Raw genomic sequence first — 22922 nt, forward strand, 5'->3', positions numbered from 1 at the left:
GCGGCAGTTGTGGTATTGATGGTCAAAGTCTGGACCAGGACAGAAAATTGGGTGTCCGTCGAACTTGAAGAATACGGGGAAAAGAGCGAAGTGAAAGAATAGCACGATATTGACATAGTGAAATTCTTTTGTCGAAAAACGGCAGTGCCGACTCATGGCGGAGGGGAAGTCGTCTTTAAATACATGCTTCAGTAAAGACTTGGAATGCTTAGGTCGTTATGTGAAAGCAGCTATTAGCTGAAGTCTCACTTTCGGAAGCCGTGCGTTCCGCGGCTCCGCACCATATGCCTCAACACCATAAGAATTCCTCATCGCTATCTTGAATCATCTACGTGCTCCAAAAAAACAGTCTCGAGAAGCGTGGTGAGCCTGTTTGTTTCGGATCAACCATCAACGCTGCGTACCCTGATCGTCAGCGCCCCCACCTTGCAGGCAGAGGTGATCCGACCGTCCACCCACTTTAACGGCAGGTCGTTCTCCGCTTGGGATCACCTTTTTGCGTTCAAAATCCTTCAGTTGCGGAGTCGAGAAGTCTCGTCCGTAGCAGTACTTGGCAAACGCCATGCACAATCCGTAGCCAAGACGCGATTATACCGAAAGAGGAAGGTCGCAGGGGTTCAGTGCAAACACCCCTCCTTGGCTGCTGGATAATTATCTTGGACCTGTCTTTCTCGTCGGTTTTACCAGAGTACCAAGGCCGTGGAACGATCTGTACCTGGACCAGGCTCTTGGCTCGGATGACGCGCTGGAGGCGAAAGATAGCGATCCGAGAGATTACGTGCGGCAACCGCCAATGCTTATATATGTGCTCCCCGCCTTTCGCATGTCTCTCCGTAGAAGTTCGGTTTCAATTGCAAGACAACCATGAGATCTGTTACTAGAAATTTGGTTGCGGGGGCTGCCCTTTCTTGGGTACCTGCTGCGCTTGCTACCAAGCCATGGGTCACTTCGGAGGCGCTTCAAGCTGGTATCACCACGGAGGGGTAAAAACATTCTCAAAGTGCTTTTCCACAGGACAACTTCTGATGTAAATTTCTAGATTGATGGAGAACCTTGCGAACTTGGACAGAATCGCAACTGAGAATGGCGGCAATCGGGTATGTTCTTTCCGCGCTCAACACCACCACATCTCGGCCCACTAACACTTCCCCAGGCTTTCGGTCTCCCTGGCTACACCGCATCAGTAGACTACGTCACCTCTCAGCTAGCCAAATACAACAGCACCGCCAAATCCTGGACCCAAGACTTCCCAGCCCTCTTCAATCGCGTCGAATCGATCGAATTCCGAGTCGACAACACTTCCTACTACGTCTACGGCCTAACCTACTCGCCCTCCACCACTGCCGAAGGCGTAACCGCACCACTCGTCCTCGGCCCAACCGGCGACGCGGGCTGCACCGTCGAAGGCTACGCCGACTACGACGTGCAGGACAAGATCGTGCTGGTCGAGCGCGGCACCTGCCCTTCGGGCGGCACGCTGGCAGGGCGCATCCGGCCGGCGGCAGCCGCAGGCGCCAGCAACGTCATCATCTACAACAACGTGCCGACCAAAGTCACCGGCGGCACGCTGTCGGCGCCCGATCCGGAAGAGTACGTGTCGAGCGGCTTCATCAACCAGGTCGACGGCCAGGCCCTGCGCGACCGCCTGCTGGCCGGCGAGGCCATCACGGCGCACTTCCAGCAGACGCAAACGATTGAGGAGCAGCTGACGCAGAACGTCTTCGCCGAGACGCGCGGCGGCGATCCGAGCAATGTCATCATGCTGGGCGCGCATCTCGATTCGGTGCAGGCGGGCGCGGGCATCAACGACGACGGCTCCGGCACGACGCTGCTGCTCGAGGTCTTCGAGGCGCTGTCCAGCTTCGACGTCAAGAACAAGGTGCGCTTCGCGTGGTGGGGCGCCGAGGAGAACGGCCTGGTCGGCTCGCGCTTTTATACGTCCAGCATCGCCAACACCAGCGAGGCCGACGACATCCTGCTGTACCTCAACTTCGACATGGTGTCGCGCGGCTACTACGGCGTCTTCGACGGCGACGGCAGCACCCACGGCCTGGCTGGCGCGCCCGGCTCCGACGTCATCGAGAAGCTGTTCGTCGATCACTTGGCCGGCCAGGGCCTGAACGTCACGCCCGCCGTCTTCACCGGCGGCAGCGACTACGCCTCGTTCATGGAGACGCTGGGAAAGCCCGTGGGCGGCTTGCATACAGGGACGGGCGTCGACCAGGATCCGTGCTATCACCAGGCGTGCGATACGTACAACAACTCGAACCCGACGACGCTGACGATTAATGCGAAGGTGAGATGACCTTGGGGTTACGCATGGAAAGCTTGAAGGACCTTCGAATGCTGACAATTAGTATAGGCTGCTGCTCATGTCCTCGCTACACTGGCCATTGACGGCACGGATTTGATCCCGAAGACGCCATCGAATGCGACTGCTTCGCTCAATAGGCGCTTCTTCACCAGCGAGAGTTTGGGAAGCTTCCCTTGGACTGAGATCGAGGGTGAGCGTCATCTGGGGACTTGTGGACATGATGTGTAGAAAGAACGTTGCGGAAGTTGCAAGCATGACTATTGCTGGTGAGCTACGCGACGTCATTGGTGGTGATGTTTGGCAAGTACAAAGACAAAAGATGGCAACAGACACTGATGGAAAGCGAAAGCTGACTGGATATCATGTATACTAATATGACCAAAAATCGTTTGTGTGCATCCTCGACGTTCAGTATAGTGAGTGAAGCTGTGGTCAGCGAAGTGTTGGTCGACATTCTTAAAGCCATGGATTCTGGAGCGGCGCTGCTCGTGCCATGAAGGACGCGCCTGCCATAACGTCGGTCGGCCGCACACAGTGCAGTCTCACATACCTGCAGGCTTGAATATATGGCTGGGTGTCACATTGAGGTTGAGACCCTTTGTGCATACGAGTCTACACAACACCTACGTCCAAATGTAGACACCGCGGAGGTTCGGTGTGGTCCAAATACTGACGAACCAAGTCGAAACTAGTGACCGGGATCCACTATTCAGCAAAGTTAGCGGTAATCCTACCACAAGGATTGAAGTTCTACCTGCGGATGACTAACATTACTTGACTCAGCCACCGGGCGTGCGCCTCAGTCAGAAGCACAACAACTACAGTCTACATATAAAATATCCACTCCTGCCGCAAAAAAACCAACCACTTGCCCCATCATCGACTTTTCTCCACCGCCAAGCCGAACTTCTTGCAGCAAAAGAAACCGCAACCACCCGACCAATACCTTCTCTACAACCACAGCACAAAGAACACCACCACCACCATGACCACCACCAACAACCCGGCCCCCACCACATCAACCCTGTACCCCAAAATCCTCAGCGACATCCGGCCCTTCCTCCGCTACCTATCCAAACACGGCGCCCCCGCACCCCTCCACATGACCGGCACCGTCAAGCTGCACGGCACGCACGCCGACATGCGGATCGACCTGTCCATCGGGCCCGACAACGCAACCGTCACCCCGCAGTCCCGCAACAACACCACCCTCACGCGGGGCGCGCGGGACAACTACGAATTCGCCGCCTTCTGCGCCGCGCAGCACGCCGCCATCGTGCGGCTGGCCGAGCGCGCGTGCGCGCGGTGGCGCGAGCTGCATCCGGCCAGCGACGACAGTCCCATGAACGAGGATGTCATCTTAGCCGGCGAGTGGATCGGCAGCGGCGTGCAGAAGAAGCCGCACACGGCGATACGTGACCTCTCGCCACGCCTGTTCGTGCTGTGCGGCGTGCGGATTCGCGGCGTGTGGGAGCATATCGAGCGGTATGCTGATGTCGCGGATGAGGGCGCGCGGCTGTATAATATCAGCCGGGGAGGCTTCTTTCGGCTGCCGTTCGCACTGGACGAAGTCGGTGATGGCGCTGCCCCCGCTGCTGCTGCTGCTGCGACTTTTCTCGCCGAGGCGCGGCGCCTAACGGCTGAAGTGTACGCGCGCTGTCCGTTCGGCGCGGCGCTGGGCGTCGAGGGGCCTGGCGAGGGTATCGTGTGGAACCCCAGTCCGGATCAGGGCGTGCCGAATGTGCCGGATTTGTGGCTGAAGACGAAGGGCGAAGACTTTGACGAGAGGTCGAAGAAGGGTCCAAAAGAGAACGCTGTGGCGAAGGACGGAGACAAGAAGAAGGCGGTTGAGGCGTTTGTGGGCAGGACGTGCCATGAGCGCAGGCTCGAGCAGGGCTGGGACTACCTGAGGGAGATGGGTGTGGAGAGGAACACCAAGGGCATTCAGACGTTCCTGTCGTGGGTTACGCGGGATATCGAGGTCGAGGAGAAGGAGGAGATTGTGGAGTTGAATCTCGGCACGGATTGGAAGATCGCAGTTACTCGGATGGCGAGGACTTGGTATCTGGCGCAGCTTGAGAAGGGAGGAAGGGATAACGCTGCTGATTGAACTGGTGGTGTTTGAGGTCAGTGATATGTTACACAGCAATGCGTAGGAATTCTGGGGGTGTGCTACCTGGGCGCATGGCATGGAGTTTACAAGACAGATGTATCGGTTGGTTAGAAGGGAGGTCGGCAAGGCCGTTCCGTTTATTGCAAATAGAGAGAGTTTAATTTAAGAGTGTCCTGCCCAGGAGCATGGCACGCCGTTTACCAAATGGAACCGGCGCAGCGATATTGCCAAATTCGGCAGCGGTTGCCTTCGCGCTGTCCAGAGCAGCACCAACCCGACGCGTCCAGATCAACCACACGCGGTCAGATCACGCCGGACAGGCGAGCTGCCTTTCCCAAATCACCCGCCCAGATCAGGTTTAGCGTCGTTTCCCCCGGCAGGTGATCCGGGTGATCGAGGTGATCCGGGTGATCGACGTGATCCAGCACCACCTCGCAACGCTTAAATACCTCCCTCCTCCTACCTTCTTGCCTTCTTTTCTTCTTTAGCTCTCTCTTTGCCTTTTGGCTTTGATCGAGTTTGTAGAAAGGCGAACTGGAGGCGCATGCGACGCAACGATCCACGCCGTGAGGTTTCTCAAAGCAAACTTGAAAGAGTTACACTGAGTTTTATCCCTCGGGTGAAGCGATGAGGAAATGTTTCCGAGCTCCCTTCGTTGAACGCGTTGAACGACTGGACTTGCTCCGGTCTTCGAGGAAGGGTAAAGTTGAGAAGCTGTCTTGGAGATCATATATGTTGGAGTGGTGGTTGCCTTACGTCACGCGGTGAACACAGTCCCCTCTCGCAGCCGATGGCTGGTGTGGGTTTGTTTTTTGCTCGTGTCATGGGTAGCTGGAGCTATCGTTCGGACGAGAATGGAATTAAAAACTCTACATACACGTTCGGAAGATAGCTTCAGCTACCCACACATGTTATTTTCCTGAGAAAGAGCTGAGGTATAGCTACGCCTGGGGGCCTACTATTCTCCATGCTAGCCGCCGGCTGCGATACGCCCCTGTAGAGGGAAATTCAGCAAAGCCTTGCCGTTGATTGGATAAAAAGAGGGACTCGAAATGACTCAGTCGATTATCCCTCGATAAGCATATTTGATGAAGGTTAAAGGATGATCGATTAGTAGCTACGGTGGGTTTGAACGATATGCGTTCAAAGCAAACCACACTAAGCCTAATCAGGCAACAAACGTGTTGTAGCAAACGCAGCCGGCCTACCAGTGCCTGCCGGCACGATCCTCAATATTGGATCAGATTTGTTTGATCAGCCTTGCTTAAATGCTTGCCAAGTCCACAGTTACTAATGATTTGCCGCCTTTGTTGACCGCACTCTTCCAGTAGTTGTAGAAGTAAAGTTCATGAGAAAAATGACTTTATTCGTACTCATGGGTGAGCCTAAGGCTCTCATGGATTGTTGATTCCGAACATGAAAATAGTTGTGAAAGTCGCCATGAAAAGTGATCCCACGTCCGCCCACTCAGGTTTTTGGACGCGGTTCAGTACATCGTGGGTGCAGAGCGAGGATCCCACAACAACGTATGAGGTAAACAAGGATGCGATAAACTGTCCACCTCTTGAATCGATCTTTCGCCTGCCATCGTCCTCGTGTTGAAACGTCAAAATGATATATGCGATCGAGACACCAATGAAGGCAATGGACCAAAGAATGTCGGCTCCGAATACGCGTTTTCGCTCTGCCTTGGGTTGAAGCTCTGACTCGGGTTGAGGCTCGGTGGTCGGGTTAGACATATCGATTGGCATAGTGAAGTCGAGTGGTGAGATGCTTTTGGTAGCTAGAGAAAATCAGCTTGAGCCTCACTTAAAGTGTACTAAATCACTTACAGCCTGCTTCAGTGTCCTGCGGTCTGTGGTATGCAATGTTGTTGAGCTGTCGGGATGATGTGAAGATGATGGCGAGCAGAGCTTGGAAAGACACGTTGGCATGAACTTTGCTTTGGCAACTGTGCCGGGGGAGTCGCGACCTATACGTATGGCGGTCGCGATCCTTTCGGGGCGCGGCTACCCTTGAACCACGGGACTCCCGAGCCAAAATTTTGACGTCATATTGAAAAAGTCCGTTAATTTGAAGCCGCTTATAACGGCACCCAGCCTATCTCCTCAATAGGCCATCTAAGCACGGCACGGTAGTACGGATCCAGCTGTCCGTAAATGAGCGAGATGAGGTGCGTCCCCCAGCCCTTGACCCACCACAGCGAGTCCAAGCGGTGCAATAGCGCGCTGTAGTAGCCAAAGATGAGCATGGCCTGGGGTCGGAACTGCGTCAACAGCGCGAGGTACTCATCCGAGATCCTGTAGATCCAAATGAAGATGGCGCGGACCTCGTTATCGGCGGAGCGATTGTTGTTGCGCGAGAAGTACGCGAAGGCGCGTGACAGCTTGTCGGCAGCCTCGAGGTAGACGCGCAACTCTTCCGGGTCGGTCACGTCGCGCTGCAGGAAGCGGCGCAGCGTCTTGAGCTGCTCCTGCTCCTCGTCCTCGGCGGGCGGGCCCTCCTCCTCGGCCATCTCGTGGTCCAGGCCGGGCACGTGGACGCGGTGCAGCATGCCGGCGATGTTGTCCGACAGGATCCAGTCGTGCGACAAGTCGGCGACCGAGCTGATGCCGCGCAGCAGGAACAGCCAGTTTGTAATGTTGCCGCTATCGCCGACGACGAGGAAGTCGTCGGGCTGGCGCGGTGTTGCGAGCGAGAATACGGCGGTCAGCGCCGCGAACACGAATACGGCCGCCCCGTTCTCCGGGGTAAGGTTGTGCAGCATCTCCATAGGCTCGCGCAGGCTGAGCCGGTGCTGCGCCAGCGCCCGCTCGACATAGAAGTCACGCGCTTCGGGTTCCTGCTTGAATTGCGCCATGTGCAGCGCCGACACGGCCAGCAGCGCCCGCAGCACGAAGTCGTGCCGGAAGGCGATGCGGGGCACCTCGAGCCGCCAGAGGTTGCGAATCTCAGGGATGGACGACATGGTGTGCGCCGTCGACGTGATGAAGTTGTACATCAACTCCAGGTCGATGACATTAAGTGGGAGGCTTGGGTCCTGCTCTTGCTGCTGCAATGGGGTTGGACTGCCCATGAAGCGCGGGTCAATGGGCGGGATGTCGCTGCCAAGCATGCTGGCGTCTTGGGGTGATGTTGAGCTGCATGCTTGGACATCGACGGCGGGCGACTGTGGAGTCGTCGTGGGCGTCGAGTCCAGGTAGTCGCATCTTATGCGATGCTTGACACAATTCCCACACTCAGGTCTTGCTTCATCGCACTGCTGGGACGTGAGCACTCGAGCAGAGATGCAACAAGCTGCTGGCACTCACCTTGACCTTCCGCCGCTTGCAGTTTGTGCAGCCCAGCCTAGACTTGCGGTGACCTTTGCGCGGCCGAGGAGGCATCGTCGGTGCGCGAGCTTGAAGCTTGTCGGGTTGGCTGCGAAGTCGACGGGCGCGCTTTTGAATCTTGCAAGAGGCGATGGAGGAAGTGGCCAGTGCCTGGCGTTCGACAGCCAAAGGCTAAAATTAGGCGCTATTCGAGACTGCTAAAGTTGACCCCTCAAGTCAAGCCTCAGAACGCGTCAAAGTAATACTGGGCCCCTCACCAATCACAGACCGCTCGATGGACGCCGCAAGGCGTGGCATGCTGGGATCCGGGTGATCCGGGCACAGCCCTATCGCGCTCCGCCCGAGTCCGCACTCTGCGAGTCTTGGCTCATTTGCTTAGTAGCTATGTTTAGGTAGGTGCTAAAAAACCATCTATGCCTCCAGCCCGCAAATGCCTCGTCACTCCGTGGCTCGAAACGGTTCGTAAACTCCTCGCGTGCTGCTCCAATCGAAACGCCCGTTCCTGCGTTCCCGCCATCTTGCCCATGATCCATAACGCCAGTGCATCTATTGTACAGCCAGTGCGACAATCAAACCCCAGCACTGCTAATGTCCCTCAGCAGATCAAAGATTCCTTCTTTCAGCGATTGGTTATGCGCCATGACGAAAAATAAGTCGTCCTTTACCGGAGCGAACACCTTCCGTACCCAGCCACCGTCCTCAGCCTCCATGTCCGTGTCCTCGCTCGCCTCCTTGCTTCCTTGCGCCGAAACCGCGCTCAGCCTCCTGGCCAGGTTGCGTAACACCATTGCAGATGCTCCAGACAGACTCTGTGCAACACTGCGCTCGTCCATTGCCGTATTGAGCCACTTGATCTCGCTGGTCTGATCTCCTCTGGTGTTTCCACGCAGAGGACCAAAAGGCCCATAGTACTGTTGTTGCAGCGACCCGGTATCCGGTGCTGAGTTGCCAGACTGATTGTGCTGGTTCCGAATTTGCGACTTCTCTGAGCTGTCCGGCAGATGTGTCTGCACGTGTCTCCCGACCTCGAAGGCCGTGGGTTCCTCGCCCGCCCTGGTAAAATGCAGGCAGCCTGCCCACCGGCAGTCCAGCTTCTTCGGCTTCCCGTTCGCCTCGCTCTCCTCGCTGACTCCATTGGTTGCAGGCTCCTCAATTTGCCATTTCCCATCCGAGTCTTTGCTGAGCCCAAGGTGGGTCTGCAGGATATGCTCCCATATTTGCTTCGGCTCTTTTACATATTCACCACACTCCTCGCCTCCAGCTTGCGAACCCGACGGAAATGAAGGCGGCGACACCCATCGGCATTTGATGTAAGGCCGATTTCTCAAGTCCACAGGAACAGTCCGCGGGCGGATGCCCTTGATGGTATATTTTTGCACACCCCCGGCAGTGATGACCTGCGCTGCTGCTGACGGGAACGTATTGGAAACGTTGGTGATGAAGTCCTTGGCAGCCATCATAGGCTTGGGCGGTTTTGCCGAGGTTGCAGGCGGCGCACTACTTCCGGGTGTTGAGGGCAATGACGGGGATTGCTGCTGAGCTGTGAGCTTCTGGATCGGGGCTTGGAAAGCCGCATTGTATGCTGTCCATAGCGCAATCTGCGTGATTTCTCCCATGGGATCTTCTTCAAAGCACGTCTTGAGCCTGCGACGAAAGTTAGTACCTCATGAATCTGAGTAGGCTTAGAGACAAACCATTGTGAGCTACGATCGGGTTCGTCGAGAGATAGTAGCTGGTCGATGATTGAACCGGCAAGCTTCGGTGCCGACTCAGGCGCCGTGTTGCTTGGCTTGCCGGATGCCTTGGTTGGGACTGGTAGCCTAATTGTCTGTGCGTTGTAGAGCAGTAGTCTGACCAACTGCTTCACAAGCCCTTCAACGTCGGTGTGCTGCGTCAACGTCTCCACGTTCCCGGTGGTGGCAGTGTAGAGATACAGGAAGTCCAAGCATGCTTCACGGAGCTGCTCGTCTTCTACTAGTAGCCACTCGCACACGTGTTGAATTACCCGGGTTGGTACGTTGGTCAGTTCGTATCTCGGATTCGCGTTCATCGCTATCCGAGACAAAGCTCGTAGCGCAGTAATAATCGTCCCACGGTCGCTAGAATCCAGCTGGGCAAGCAGAGTCTGGTACAGGTGATGCTCCGAGGTAAGCAGCCAATATCTTGACAATTGCTCGGCGATTTCAAGCGCGTAGTGCTTCAGCTCAATGACAGACGACCGGGGAGGAAGATTGAGAGCGATAGTGATGAAGTCCTGAATCAACGGCAGCTGAGAGACGTAGTGAGCATTCGCATCCAGCATCACAAGATTGCGAATGACAAGTCCAGCTTCGTTGACGCGACCAAGAGCCTCGCTGAATTCTTTGGTCTGCACGTCGTCTGTGAAATCCAGCAGCGGGTGCGAATGGATTTTTTGGAGCAAATTCGCCGTTCCGCTGATCGCATTGAGCGCATCGTTTCTTTCCAGACACTCGTCCTCGTTGTAGCAGATTTCCCAGTGGAAGCCATAAAAGAGCGTGCTGACATCCAGGAGCCGGCCAATTAGAGCTTCGGCCAGGCCCGGGAAGCCGTCAAACCGGTATTTGTCTCCTCGCTCGTGCGAAATCTTGACGAGGTGGTGCAATGCGTATGCTTGTTCTTCGACGCTGCCCGACTGGAGGGCGAGCAAGGCCCTAATATATATGTTCGGTCCGGTGAAGCCAGCTGCAGAGCGGGAGCTCAATTAGCGCGGAACGCAAAGTAACAGGCGTGCGACAACTTACTTCCTGGCAGCATCATTCCCTTGTTCTGCGGAACCGGCCTCGCTAACCTATTCGCCATCCGACTGCGGACAGTGCGGAAGTGCTCTGGGTTGTTGCTTGGTGTCATGACAGGCTTGACGTTCGAAGGAACCACCGGCTTCGGTTCATAGTTCGAGATGATGCTCATGGTGTTACCGCCACCGCTAAAAGAGCCATTGGACTGCGAGTATGAGCCGGGCGTAGGGGAGTTGTGCTGGCCGGAGGAGCGCGTTTGTCTCGACGTAGACTCGGGCTGGAAGAGGACCCGCTGTGGCGGGGCTTGTCGAAGAGCTACAGAGAATAAGTCAGGCATGTTCAAAGGCGAATTGGTTTTGGCGGAGAGGATGGGTAAAGATTGGAGGCCGGGGGGTGAGCGCAGGAATGACGGGCGGCCAAACAAGGCGCGCGCGTTTGACACCACTCACCTCGAGTCACGCGTCCGCTGCTGCCAGGAGGTCCATCGATGTCCATCTTGTCCTCCTTCGGGGTTTTCTGGGCTTCGTCGTCTGATTCGTCGCTGTCCTTGTCGTGGCCGTTTGTGAGGCTATCGAGCTCGCGGTTGCTCGAAGCGGAGAAGTTCTCTTTGGTGCGCCTGAGAAGATCGCCACCCTTTGCGGAGACGTCTTCGAGAATCTCCTTCGGCGGGGGCTCCTTGCCGTGGAAATTGCTAATTTCGTAGGCACTGGGTTGCGTTAGCGACAAAACCTGGACGCGGCGTCGGGATGGCACGTACGCAAGATTCTTGTAGTAGGCCTTCTTGACGATAAAGGCCTGCGTCGTGGGATTCTGGTCCGGGGGGATGAAATCGGCAGCGATGCGGCGCCAGGCTAGCTTGTTGTTCTTGGTATCGGAGACCTTGTCGTATCCACCTTCCTCGCAGACGCGTTTGTACAGATGAAACAGGTTCAGGTGCCGCTGACCGACTTTCGGTTCGCGGTCGAGCGTGGTGCTAGGCCAAGGTTAGAGGCAGGCATCAAGCAAGGGAGGGCGGAGCGTGTACCCTCTTTTCGCGTGGTAATCTTCAAGCTTGTTCATGAAGTCGTCATACTCGGGCGTGCGCTCGATCGAGGATTCGCGCGGCCTCGCTGGGGCCATGGTGACTGGCGGGCTGAGCTGATTCGTGCGATTGGAGAGGCCGGCGCGCGGGGCGGAGAGGGTAGCGCGTTCGCGACAAGATGGGCACCGGGCGAGACGCGCGCGCTCGTCAAGGCTCGGTGGAGGAGATGCGCGGCGATGCGACTGTGACGCCTGAGCTCGCTCGCTGCTTCGCGACGCCCATGTCCGCCCGCCCCAAAAAGCGCCAGGGCCCGTTTCGCCAGCGATTCCCAAACAGGCACTAGCGCCATTCGCCCGCAGCGCGCATGCCTTATCTGCTCACTCAACACCACGCCGCGCATCATCACCCGCAACAGAGCGCTCAACAGCCCCGCACGCTCACCTACGCCCGTCACCGCGCGCGCATGGTACCTCAACTGCTTCATCGATGCACGCATTTTCTGACCACCAGAGATTGCCGAGATGGCTACGAACATATCGATCGGCTTGAGGAAGTTTTCCTTCACTGACACGCCTGAAAAGCCTTTCCAGTGGGAGCATGAGATGAGCCCCGGGCTCACTTTCACCTTCGCCCCGCCGCACCTCAAGATCACCATTGGCAAAAAAGTGCTGGTATAGCCGACTGCCATGAGTCAGTCAGACCCTATCAGAGCAGCGTGACTGACGCGCTCTCTTCACAGGATTCGGTAGATGTGCATCAAAAGGTCCAGCAGACAAAAACCCAGCTTGCAGCCATGGAGATGCACGGTGCAGCCCTTCGCAACGACGATCTCCCCATCTCGGCTATGTCGCGCCCCAATCAGCCAGCACTTGGGATCATGTACAGGAAATCATCAAGAAGAGTGAGTTTCCACTTCTTGTGGGACATCTACTAAATTAACACCAAACTCTTAGATCCGACGCATGCAGCTCACCTTCAACTCTGCAAGTGACGCCAAGATTGCATATGATCTCATTGTACGCTCAGGCGTCAAGATGTTTACGAGTAAAGCTTCTTTAGGGCCACCAAGTACAAACACTTCTGCTCGACCGCCTTCACAAGCTGCTACAGAATATCGGCCGAGCAGTGCTACCCTAGACTTCCCGCCTTCACAATCCGCGACCATGGGAGCTTCTGACTACCCCTCATCTCCGCCTGGGATGCGGCGCCTAGTGCTGCAGAACTCAGTGCGAGAGCACGCAAGCAGCGAGCACTCCATTCTTGGTCAACCAAACAGACAGCCCTTCTTTCAGTCGCACGACAGAGAAGATGTGCGGCCCTCAACAGCACCAGCCACTGAGCTCGGCTCGGGCCTCATGGACATGCTACCGCCCAGGCGCGAGCTCCCCTTCTCACGGCCAGACTCCCGAGACTCTGGCAACTTCGGCTCGTCCGGATCAGGACTCATGGGATCGCAAATTTCTAACAGCAGACCATCTTCAAGCAACCGCCCGTCAACTGCTAATCTTCCTCCCCTCAAGCCCCCGACATATGCCTCGCGCTCCACTACAGCCAAGCATAAAACACAGCTTACCACAGAAATGCCATCCATATTCGCTTCTCAATCATCCTCGAGCCATTACTTTAGCGCAAATCCGGCCCCGTCATCCGACACGATTGGTTGGGAAAGTTCCAAGACCTTACGTCCAGGATCATCAGCTTCGAAGCAATCACTGATTGACATCGTCGGTAGCAATGAGCTATCACACTCGCACAGGCAGCCATTCTCGAGCAGCAAAGAAACAGCAGCTCATGAGACCGGACAGCTGAGCCGCGGATATGATGAAGACTTGACTGACCTGGTCAGGAATGCCACCCAGTCAGATGCTTCCAAGCGCCTTCAGTCGTATGCAGCGCAACCTTGGAATGCCAGAGAGGACTTGCTCAGCGAGTTCTTCGTGAGCTGCATAGAGGACGATGCCTTTATCACACTTTGTCAAGATGTGAATGCCAACTGGCGCCGCATCGGTCTGGGTTTGCAGTAGCTGAGTTTTCTTGATGCGTGGCTCTGAACTGCCTCTAGTCTATTGCTGCATCGGTGCGAAAGAGATGGCTCTTATATTGAAAGGAGAATATGGAAGTAGTTGAAAGGCTGGCTGTGTGTATTGACCGAGGCACATCTTTCCTGGGCGCCTCGTATGTTGACGATGGCGATTTTGCTAACAAATGCTTTCCAAAGAGTGGTGATCAGAGCCTGAGTTTGCAACCCGAATCAAGGATAGAAGTGGAAATTCAGATCCACACAGTTATTATCAAAATCAAAGCACTTGCTCTATTCGTAGTGAGCCAGACTTGAAGTGTGTTTCAATTCACGGAAACAATCCCCATAAACTATGTCCGTTTTCCTCTCTACGCGCACTATTGAATCTATCATTATCAGATTGTTGTTCGCGCAGCCAGTTTCGCACATGAGCTTCGAAATCGGCGTTCATCACATGAAACGAACACCATCGCAGCTGTAATGGCGATTTTTCCTTTGCAACCTCTACATTTATTCAGCTGATACTGATAAAGCAATCGGTAATCTTCAGCTTAAAGTCTACATACAAAGCCCAATCAGGACTAAGACTTCTGTTGATGATTTTGGATTTTGCGGCAAGATTTTTCCACTATTATAGCTGACGATGCTGGGTATGCCAGGGCACTAAACCTATATGCCGGCATGCACTATCAACATTAAATGTTGATGACTATCGAGGAACTATGTAAATAACGTTGTAATGCATAACAGCTTAAAAAGGCCGAGAAAGGCGACTGGGGCCCATAGTGACATAATTAGGGGGCAAAGCTAGGACAGTACTCAAAATCCATATTCGTAGTTATGTGTATTCAGGTTTAGTCTCTAGTATGCTTCAAAAATGAAGAAACCTAGGCATTTAAAATCTCACGCACGTCAAATTTAAGTCGGAATCACGGGACTGCAATAACAAAGTTCTTGCTGTTCTTCCCACCCATGCCCAATCACATGCATGTAGGCTTTTATTACGGTGTTTGCAAGACTTCCATATAAGGGTAGCTGTGCAGATTGCGGTGTACTACATGATCAGCGCCGTCTCGCAGGGGCGATAGTTCAAACACATGAGGTGCCTCCATTGCAGCTGTAGCACTCTGCGATCAGAGGCATCCACCACAGGTTATAAAGAAACGATCAACCTTAAAGATTAGTCTGACACTGTTAGGCTTTGTGTCAAAGTGGACTAGTGGCTGATATCATCAGGACAGTAGCAACAGCGACTTATGAAGAGTTTAACTTTGGTAATTGTTTTCGGAGCGGCGGTTTCTTATTACTTTTAGGGGTGTAGGAGTGACAGCTCTAATGAAAACTACCCACAAGTGTTTGGATTTAACTGGAAATAATGATGTCCATCATGTTGAATAAATGATGATCTTCCCCAAGTTTCGAAAATGGAAGGCCCGATAAAACGAAACACTGAAGTGGAATTCATTGAATAGACTATTAGATGTGATGGGCTTACAAAGGGCTCCGAGTGCTTTGTGCCATGCGAAGGCTTAGCAAGCCCAAGAAATCACAATGTTCAGAGTTCGAAAGAGTTTTTGAAAGTGTTTGGTATATATCGACCACTACTCGAGTCATATTTACAAAAAAAAAAAGCGAAAAGACTCCCAAACCAGGAGCTCATCAAAGGCATATTAACCACCCGATATCAAACGCCATCCCATATGCAACTAAGAACACCCATTTCAAGCCCAAGCCTCGATCCTGCCCATCAGCTCGACGACTTCCCTGGCGTCGTCGCTGGCCTTCCTCATGGCCTCTTCGCGGGCGACGTCGTCCTGCCAGTCCTCGACCTCCCAGGCGGCGCTGATGTTGCCGCGGCTGCGGCCCATGCCGTCGACGGCGATGACCAAAGGTTTGAAGAGTCAGATACCGGTGCGCTTGAGCACGTACATGGCCATGAACGGCCAGCCCAGCAGGGCGGTGCCGACGGGCACGTACCACGAGGCAGTGCGCCAGAACTTGTTGGCGTAGAAGCCGTAGTTGATGGCGTGCATCTGCGCCCGGTTGACGGGGTAGCGGCCGTGCGGGTGCGGCTCGGCGACGAGGTTGCGGGCGCTGCGCAGGAAGGCGCGGATGGGAGAGGCGCGGAAGCTCATGGTTGTGGTTGTTTTGAAAATGTGGTTGTTGTGGTTGGTTGGTTGTTTGATCAGAGACTGGAAATGTAGTCTCTTTGGTTGGTGTTGAGGTGTTGTGGTAGAATCAAGTCTCTATTTCCAAAAACGGAAAAAAGTGGAGAGTGGTGGTTGATTTGGTGGTTGGTTGGTTGTTCGGTGACGATCGATGTTTGTTTTTCCAAGCCGAAGCTGTGGTGTTTGCTGCTGTGTTCACTGTTGTGTGATGGACCACTTCTACCGTCGCGCAGCATGCCTCAATATATACGGACCAGCCCTACGATCCCCATCGTGAAAGTGACTCCTTCCAACCCCAAGCATCACGACACCACGGAGATCACCAAGGCGCAAAAAACATCACGCCAGCTCAACAGGCCCCCATCGCGTCCCTCCGCTCCGTTCGCTCCCGCAAAGGAAAAGGGAATAGGGCAATCCAGCTGACGACCCGGGCGCAAGCGAAATCCTTTCCGTGGACGGGCCAGCCCAGGCTCAGGCTCAGCCTGGGCGTGATTGCGGCTCAGCAGGCCCAACGGAGCCAACCAAAACAAAGTCCGGGGAAAGCAGGGAAGCAGAGCATGGCCGCTCGAGCCACCGCCGCGCGAACCCGGTAACTGGACTCCGAGCCCATGGCTCCCAAAACGGCGTACGGTCGGACCCTCTCTTCCCCTTTCCGGACCGTTCCAGCTATTTCTGGCCCCGCCGTTATTTTTTCCATCCCTGATTGGCGGTATGGTCACGGGCGAGCGGGCTCAGGCGGGCGGCGTAGTGGCGAGGAGATGGGGTGACACGGTCGCCAGCGCATCACACCACCATCTCGCGGTTCTCTCATCAGCCCTGCCTCTCCGCACCACGCAACTTTCGGCAGCGCCCGACGGACGCAAACGTGGGCTGAAGATCTGCGACCAGGCCTTTTCGTTCGCGCGACAATCAGGCGATGATGATGGCAGCCCTTGGATCTGTTGTTTCGTGCGAGCGGAAGGCGGGAGCGGCCGACGGTAGATTTCGCTTGACTGCGCGTGCGTGCGTGCGTGCCTGGCTGACTCATCATTCCCCTTGCCCCCTTTGGGACAGCACCACTCCGGCTCGCTGCATCATCGTGAGGTACAGCAACAACGGTCGCGTCCCTGCATACTTCGGTAGCTCTATCTCGAAGATCTGGAGTGTAACACGGCAAGGAATCGCAGATTGAAGGAATCTTGATTTCATTTTCTTGTGCTACTTACAAGTACCTGGATATCATGTTCCATCTCCATGGGACCGCCAGTACTGTACCAGTCTGGTATCCAGAGAGAGAAGGTCGAGGTTCTGCCTTTTATATCTCTTCCTGATGGGGGGGACCAGATCCGTGGAGGGCCTGGGAGCCCCATCTTACACGTCGATAATGCCTGCCACCTCGTCTCTATATCTCATTCATGCATCAGATCAGACAGATACCACCATGACGCCAGCCCGAACCACCAGTCCCATATATCGTCTTCATGATTAAGCCGTAACTCCACACACACCAACCAATCAATACCAGTACCGGCAAAGCAAAACAGTTGTGTCTCACTTGCCATCCTTGAGCGTCTTATCAAGCTTCGCGAGCGCAGCCGCCTTCTCCGCATCCTGGCGCGCTCCCGTCACCTGCGCCGGCAGATCACGCATCACCTGCTGCATCAGGAGGTCCAGATTGGGCGGCTCGCCCAGGCGGCCCGACCCGATCTGTGGCGGCTTCCTCTTCTCTCCATCCTGGCTGCTGCTCCCAATCCCTGCGGCGTCAGCGGCCGCCTGCACAGCCGCGGCCGCGGCCTTTGCGCTCGCCGCTGCTCCTCCTCCCCCTCCGCCGTCCTTGCGTCGGAGGCCTACCTGGCCCCGCTGATCCCAAAACGTCTCGTACCCGTGCTGGTCGAGCACTTCGTTGGGGACCGCGCCCTTGGGCTCCAGCTCGCGAATCAGGTCCTGATTTTCCTTGTTGCCCTCCAAAAGGAACCTCAGGCACATGATGGCATGCTCTTTTATGTAAGGATTGTGCTCATCATATTGGCAGCATGAGAGGATCGCCTCAATGCCTTTGTGGGTCCGCACTTGGTCCTGCACTTTCCGTGATTTCCATACGAGTGATGTAAGCACCAATACGGTAAGCTTCTTGAGGTTTCGCCATTCAAAGTCGGATGGTTCCTCGCCTGGCTCATCAACATACTGGCTGTTGGATGCTGGCGCGTACGGTTCTGATGGTATGGCTGCTGCGGTTGAGCTGATCGAAGGGGCGTTGATGTCGTAAGGACGCTCGACTGCAACAGGCGCAGGAGCTGTGCCTCCAGTCTCTGGTGGCGGGACCTGCTGGGGTTGAGATGTGCGAAGATCCGGGATCGCCGGGGGCTTCCGTGCCAAGAGTGTCCCTTTGGGTATGGCGGCGTCCAGTTCCTTAAGAAGAGTGACGAGCTCGCTGGTAATTTCCCAATCGGCCATCATTTTCTTCCACACGTCGTGTTCCGTGAGAATGGCGAAGAATTCTAGATACTGGTAAACGCCCTCGTACATCCGTTCCATGTCCCACAGGTTGAGAGGGAAGTCTTCTGGGTGTGCGTGTCCTGCTCTGATCTTTCCTTGTAGGAAGATGAGTGCGCACGTCTGAGGAATGATGTGTCGTCGGAATTCGGTGAACAGAAAGTTGACCATATGCACATCCACACGGAGAGGATAGGATGCTACACCATCTTTTCCGATGATACTCTGGGCTTGAGTCTGGCGAGCTTTGAAAATGTTTGTCAGCAGCTTCATGATTACTGCTTGTGCAGGAGAGATGATGTCCTTGGATCTGAAACCTGTCAGTCGCTGCTCCGCTCGATAGTCAGCTAATACATACTCTCTAAAGGCATGATAGGAGAAGGGCATCAGCCCATTGGTCAGAATAGCCTCCATGATTTTGACCATGAATTTGAAATACAGCTCTTCTTCGCGCAAGTCCCATGCAGCGACGAAAATGAGAAGCTCACGCAGTAAGTTCCTTCCATTGTCCTGAGCGAGCAGAAGATGGCAACGAACTGTGTGCATATTTTTGATGGCCGCAATCTCCTCCGCCGTTGTACCGTAGCCAGGAGCGCCTTCGGCTGGCGGAACGATACCGGACATGATAATCATAGGCAGAACCTCGATTTCCGAAGGGCCCAGAATCAGCGGCACGTCAGTCAACAAGCCACGTCCATCATCTCCAGGGACAACGTAGTCCTCATCCTCGCTGTCTTCCTCCTCGCTGACCTCGTCCCCGATGTCCTCGGCAGGCTCAGTAGCGTTCGGAGATGCCGGAGACATGACTGGAGATGACGGAGAGACCTCGGCAGCATTCTGAGGTGGCACACGCTCAGGAAATGTCTCGAGACGTTTCATGAGATCATCCTTGCCGTTCTGCAGGATATCGGCGCCATAGGCAGCGTTGTAAGTCATGCGAAAGTCAGCCTCGGTGGCCGGCGGAGGGTCTTGAGGCTCGGCGCCGAGGGGCATCTTGAGATCTTGCAAGTCTGCTCGCGAAGGCGTGTTGGGGTAGTTCTTCAAGAGTTCACTTGCAGATACCTGAGGCTGGACGGAGGGGGCGGTAGGAGTCTTTGAGGAGGGTGTGAGCATGGCTTTCTTCATGCGCTCCACTTCCATCTGCAGCTGGTTGATGCTGGCAGCAAGAGCAGCGACATTTTCTTCCTGGGTGGCATTCGGGTCGATAGCCTTGGGTTCAGGCGGCAGCTTCACCGACCTGAGCAAGTTAACGTCGTGGCGGTACTTTGCGATCAGATCGTTGTAGAGAGTATGCCATTCCTGTACCAAGGTTATTGCCTGTGAGACCATAGCAGTCAATCGAGACTCTGCTAAACGAGGGAGGGCACATACGTCACGGGCTTCTTGCGGCATCTCCTGCCATCGCTTCTTGCACTCGGCCGCAATTTCCGTTGCGCCTGACTTCTCCCCTCGGGCCACCAGCTCACGCTTGACCTCCATCCCAACCTTTCCAATGTATAGTAGAAACGGCGATGACGCAGGCTGGTGGGTTCCGGGGTTGAACGAGGCAAGATCTTCGCCAAATGCACCACCCGGCTTCGGTGCGGTGGCAAGGGAGAGGGAAGCAAGCTCTTCGGTTTGTGGAAGGGTGGTGTCGCGGGAGCTGTCAAACAGCTCAACCCAGAGCATGAGCTTTCGGCGTTCGTTTCGGGCCACGAGATTGTTAAGGAACTGGAGGCAAGTAATGAGGAGCTTTTTGTACATGTTGACAACCTCTTGCCACTTGTGCTCGTCTGTTGTGCCCGCATCGCCGTCAAACCCACGAGCGGTCACCTTCACGCAGACGCTGATGAGCTTAAATATTTCTTGGTCAAATTGCGCTTTGGCTGCAAGGTCCTGGGCGACCTCTCCGGTCGTGAGAACATTGCGCGCAATTGAAACAAGGTCGTTAAGACGCTCAAGGTCTCTCATGAGGCTCGAATAATTGGCAGCAATCAAGGTGCCGGAAGCTCCCTCGAACTCCGGCGCTTGCGGATCTGCGGGCGCAAAAGAGCGCTGCTCCAGCGAGGGCACGGCATTCTCGAGCAGCTCGCAAAGGTCGCGCCACAAGCTTGCGTTGGCGCCAATCGCCCGACGCACCTCTGGCTCTTTTATGGTGCGGCGCAAAGTCTTCTTGCAGATATCTTGTAGCATGGCCATCATGTCATGCTTGATGTAGCCCGGCGACTTGAAGTGGACGATCCATGGCTGGAGGATGAGGCGCAACTGCGTGGTGTACGGATCGGCCGGGCTGTCGCGCGACGGTGAGGGCGTTCGCTGTTCAATGGTTTCGGGGGTCGCAGGATCATCAGAACCGCGGGCAGGCGCATCTGAGTCCATGCTTGCGCCTGCGGACGCGGACATGGTGGTGAGCTTGTGGTACTGATAGGCTGCTGTTTGGGCTGACTTTTTCGAAAACCTCCGCGCTCCCCGCCGCTGCGCTGCCGATCTGAGCTATGACGCACATTATTTGTCGGAAGCGCTAACCCATTTCTGCCTAAGGCAACGTCCATGCTGGTCACTGCTTCTTAGACCCCTTCTTTCTCGAACTCCAAGGCAGGGGTAAATTTATTGTTTTGCTCGACACAGTAAGAGCGTTGCTCAGCTGTAATACAGTTTCTCTTTTCTTTTTATCGCCTGTTGTACAGGAGCTTTCAACGCTCCTCCGTTCAACCTGCACAATGAAGCTTGATTTCTAGTGTGATTAAATCGTTTCCCATTAATGCTCAGCCGTGACAGTCTATGATAATACTATCCTTTGCCTAATTCATGATCTTATCGACATAAAGCGAGTTGTGAGAGCCTTGATATTTCCTCAGGGCCTCTTTTGAGACGCAGGTCGTAGTAACACACCTCCTTACGTCCATCGAGGTCGTTAAGGGTAGGAGTCTAATGTCCAGGGCCAAAAAAAAAGTGGAAAGCGGCAGACGCCGAAGCCATACGTCACGGTTCCCAGCGAAGCACCAATAAATTCCTGCTACTCGCGTGTCGGTCGGCAGGAGAACAATGAATCAGACACTGAACGTAGTCTGTTTCATTGAGTGCTCATGAACACGTGCTGATTCTGGACCTCCTGCCATACATGTGACAAGAAACGACCTTCGTGATGATGGTACAACAACGAAAATAAGCGGCTAACGTTCGCGGAAGCACACAGCTGGAACCTCTTCTGCTCGAGGTTGCGTGGCACAATAGCACGGGGTTGAGACCCTAGAACCCAAAAGGAAAATGGTGCTGCAAAGGAAGAACATTTTGGTTAGAGCATGTTTGATCTCATTGGGTGTTTAACCGTCAGAGTGTTACTACAGGTAAACCCTTACGCCGGATGCCCATGTGCACTAGGCAAAACGTCGATCCTAATCTTGGCGCTTTGTCGAAAGAATGCTGAATGTTTCATGATACGGATATCATACAACCCTAGCACAACACTGAGCTAAATGTGTCTTGATATCGAGAAAGCGAACTCTTTTAGCAGATGGGTTGGGGGATCAGTGAGCTACAAGCAGACAAATGCACTTAAATTAGGATAACTTGCGATTAAACCAACAACTTGGGGTATATCTTTTTGCATGCAAAAGGGAAAGGAAAAGAAACAAAAAAAAAAGGAGCGCCGAACTACCACAGGTATCATCTGGAAAGCGCCGTAGCGCCGTACAATGCCACAAAGGAAAATCTAGCGGCGGAATCTATCCGAAGCCTCTGAACAAATTCAACGTTTTAACCAAGGAGAGTCTCAATCGGGGTGCGCGGGGCGGAAGGCCCGCAAGGGGACGGGTGTGGCGCAGATCTCGGAAAAGTCGACGGATCCGGGGGATGAGCTTACAGCCTGACAGGCGAGGGAGCCGATCTGCGATCCAGGCCCAGGACTTCGTCGAATTGGATGGTGAGGGAGCCGTTGTCAATGACCTTGACGTGCTCCCAATCACCCTCCTCGCCCTGCGCCTTGGTGACCTCAGCCAGCCAGGCGGTCTCATCATTGTCAACGGCGGTTCCAGAGGACGAAGGCCGGCTGTCTTCAGGGTGAGACACGGCTGGGAAACGCTCCATGAAGAGGCGATGGTATTCGCTGTGCATTTTGTGGCCTTCGTCGGGGTGAGCGGATTGCGAGACATCAATCAACTTGCTACAAAGGGAGAGAGACGTTAGCAGCGGCGGCGGGCACTAGCTGGGGGCGGGACCTACTCGGACGTCTGGGCGCAGATGCGCTCGAGGGCATCGCGCTGGCGCCTGATTTCCTCAGGGTCGGGCTGCGGAGCGCTCATGCCCATGTGCGGGCCTTGTTGGGCCACGGCGCCGTACTGGTGCTGGTACTGGTCGGCACCTAGGAGATGCGAGGCCTCGGAGCGCTGTGCGTAAGGGCGAGGTCAGTCGCACAGGCGGGTGCGGTCGATGACGGGATCGCTCTTACCTCATCGTGTTGAGGCCTGCGGCCAAGGCCTAGGCACGAAGCGCAGATGCCCATCTGGAATGAAGTTTGTGACGGGGCGCGGCTGCGAGGACGTGGAAGGGGAGCGCGGGCTCAGTGAGCTGGTGTGAGGGTGGCTTGCATGGGCCGGCGACCGCGGGGAGGTAGAGCGCAGGACCGCGACCGGATTGCGGGCACGCTCTTGTTCAGGGAGCTTGCGTGGGAGCTTGGGCGTGAGGTGAGGTTGGAACAGAATGTTTGATTATGTGGTTTCGCTTGACATTTCGGGAGCGCAAGAGCCCG

At 55.1% G+C, this 22922-nt stretch overlaps 8 protein-coding genes across 8 annotated transcripts; 3 read left to right on the forward strand and 5 right to left on the reverse strand.

The window, feature by feature from the left end:
• Positions 1-864: 864 nt before the first annotated feature.
• LTHEOB_8677 (Aminopeptidase y) lies at positions 865-2542 on the forward strand (the record flags this gene model as incomplete). The annotated part of the gene is made up of 4 exons (XM_035518180.1): positions 865-983; positions 1040-1097; positions 1154-2296; positions 2363-2542. The coding sequence occupies 4 exons, from the start codon at positions 865-867 to the stop codon at positions 2540-2542; spliced, it is 1500 nt and encodes a 499-aa protein (XP_035369982.1).
• A 757-nt stretch (positions 2543-3299) lies between these two features.
• LTHEOB_8678 (Glutamate carboxypeptidase tre2) lies at positions 3300-4424 on the forward strand (the record flags this gene model as incomplete). Its single annotated transcript, XM_035518181.1, has 1 exon — positions 3300-4424. The coding sequence occupies one exon, from the start codon at positions 3300-3302 to the stop codon at positions 4422-4424; it is 1125 nt and encodes a 374-aa protein (XP_035369983.1).
• A 2086-nt stretch (positions 4425-6510) lies between these two features.
• Positions 6511-7813, reverse strand: LTHEOB_8679 (C6 transcription factor; the record flags this gene model as incomplete). The annotated part of the gene is made up of 2 exons (XM_035518182.1): positions 6511-7686; positions 7739-7813. 2 exons carry the CDS (start codon positions 7811-7813, stop codon positions 6511-6513), a joined length of 1251 nt encoding a protein of 416 aa, XP_035369984.1.
• Positions 7814-8328: 515 nt separating this feature from the next.
• LTHEOB_8680 (Rsc complex subunit rsc9) lies at positions 8329-11634 on the reverse strand (the record flags this gene model as incomplete). Its single annotated transcript, XM_035518184.1, has 6 exons — positions 8329-9403; positions 9454-10462; positions 10522-10830; positions 10965-11221; positions 11273-11488; positions 11540-11634. The coding sequence occupies 6 exons, from the start codon at positions 11632-11634 to the stop codon at positions 8329-8331; spliced, it is 2961 nt and encodes a 986-aa protein (XP_035369985.1).
• A 423-nt stretch (positions 11635-12057) lies between these two features.
• Positions 12058-13560, forward strand: LTHEOB_8681 (uncharacterized protein; the record flags this gene model as incomplete). The annotated part of the gene is made up of 5 exons (XM_035518185.1): positions 12058-12207; positions 12276-12437; positions 12490-12580; positions 12647-12762; positions 12829-13560. 5 exons carry the CDS (start codon positions 12058-12060, stop codon positions 13558-13560), a joined length of 1251 nt encoding a protein of 416 aa, XP_035369986.1.
• A 1717-nt stretch (positions 13561-15277) lies between these two features.
• Positions 15278-15691, reverse strand: LTHEOB_8682 (uncharacterized protein; the record flags this gene model as incomplete). Its single annotated transcript, XM_035518186.1, has 2 exons — positions 15278-15413; positions 15486-15691. The coding sequence occupies 2 exons, from the start codon at positions 15689-15691 to the stop codon at positions 15278-15280; spliced, it is 342 nt and encodes a 113-aa protein (XP_035369987.1).
• A 1563-nt stretch (positions 15692-17254) lies between these two features.
• On the reverse strand, positions 17255-20578 carry LTHEOB_8683 (Essential cytoplasmic protein; the record flags this gene model as incomplete). The annotated part of the gene is made up of 3 exons (XM_035518187.1): positions 17255-18506; positions 18555-19513; positions 19568-20578. 3 exons carry the CDS (start codon positions 20576-20578, stop codon positions 17255-17257), a joined length of 3222 nt encoding a protein of 1073 aa, XP_035369988.1.
• A 1455-nt stretch (positions 20579-22033) lies between these two features.
• LTHEOB_8684 (Family transcriptional regulator) lies at positions 22034-22676 on the reverse strand (the record flags this gene model as incomplete). Its single annotated transcript, XM_035518188.1, has 3 exons — positions 22034-22337; positions 22397-22560; positions 22623-22676. The coding sequence occupies 3 exons, from the start codon at positions 22674-22676 to the stop codon at positions 22034-22036; spliced, it is 522 nt and encodes a 173-aa protein (XP_035369989.1).
• Positions 22677-22922: the final 246 nt, after the last annotated feature.

Source organism: Lasiodiplodia theobromae (assembly GCF_012971845.1).
Source record: "Lasiodiplodia theobromae strain AM2As chromosome Unknown scaffold_28, whole genome shotgun sequence".
Lineage (NCBI taxonomy): Eukaryota > Fungi > Ascomycota > Dothideomycetes > Botryosphaeriales > Botryosphaeriaceae > Lasiodiplodia > Lasiodiplodia theobromae.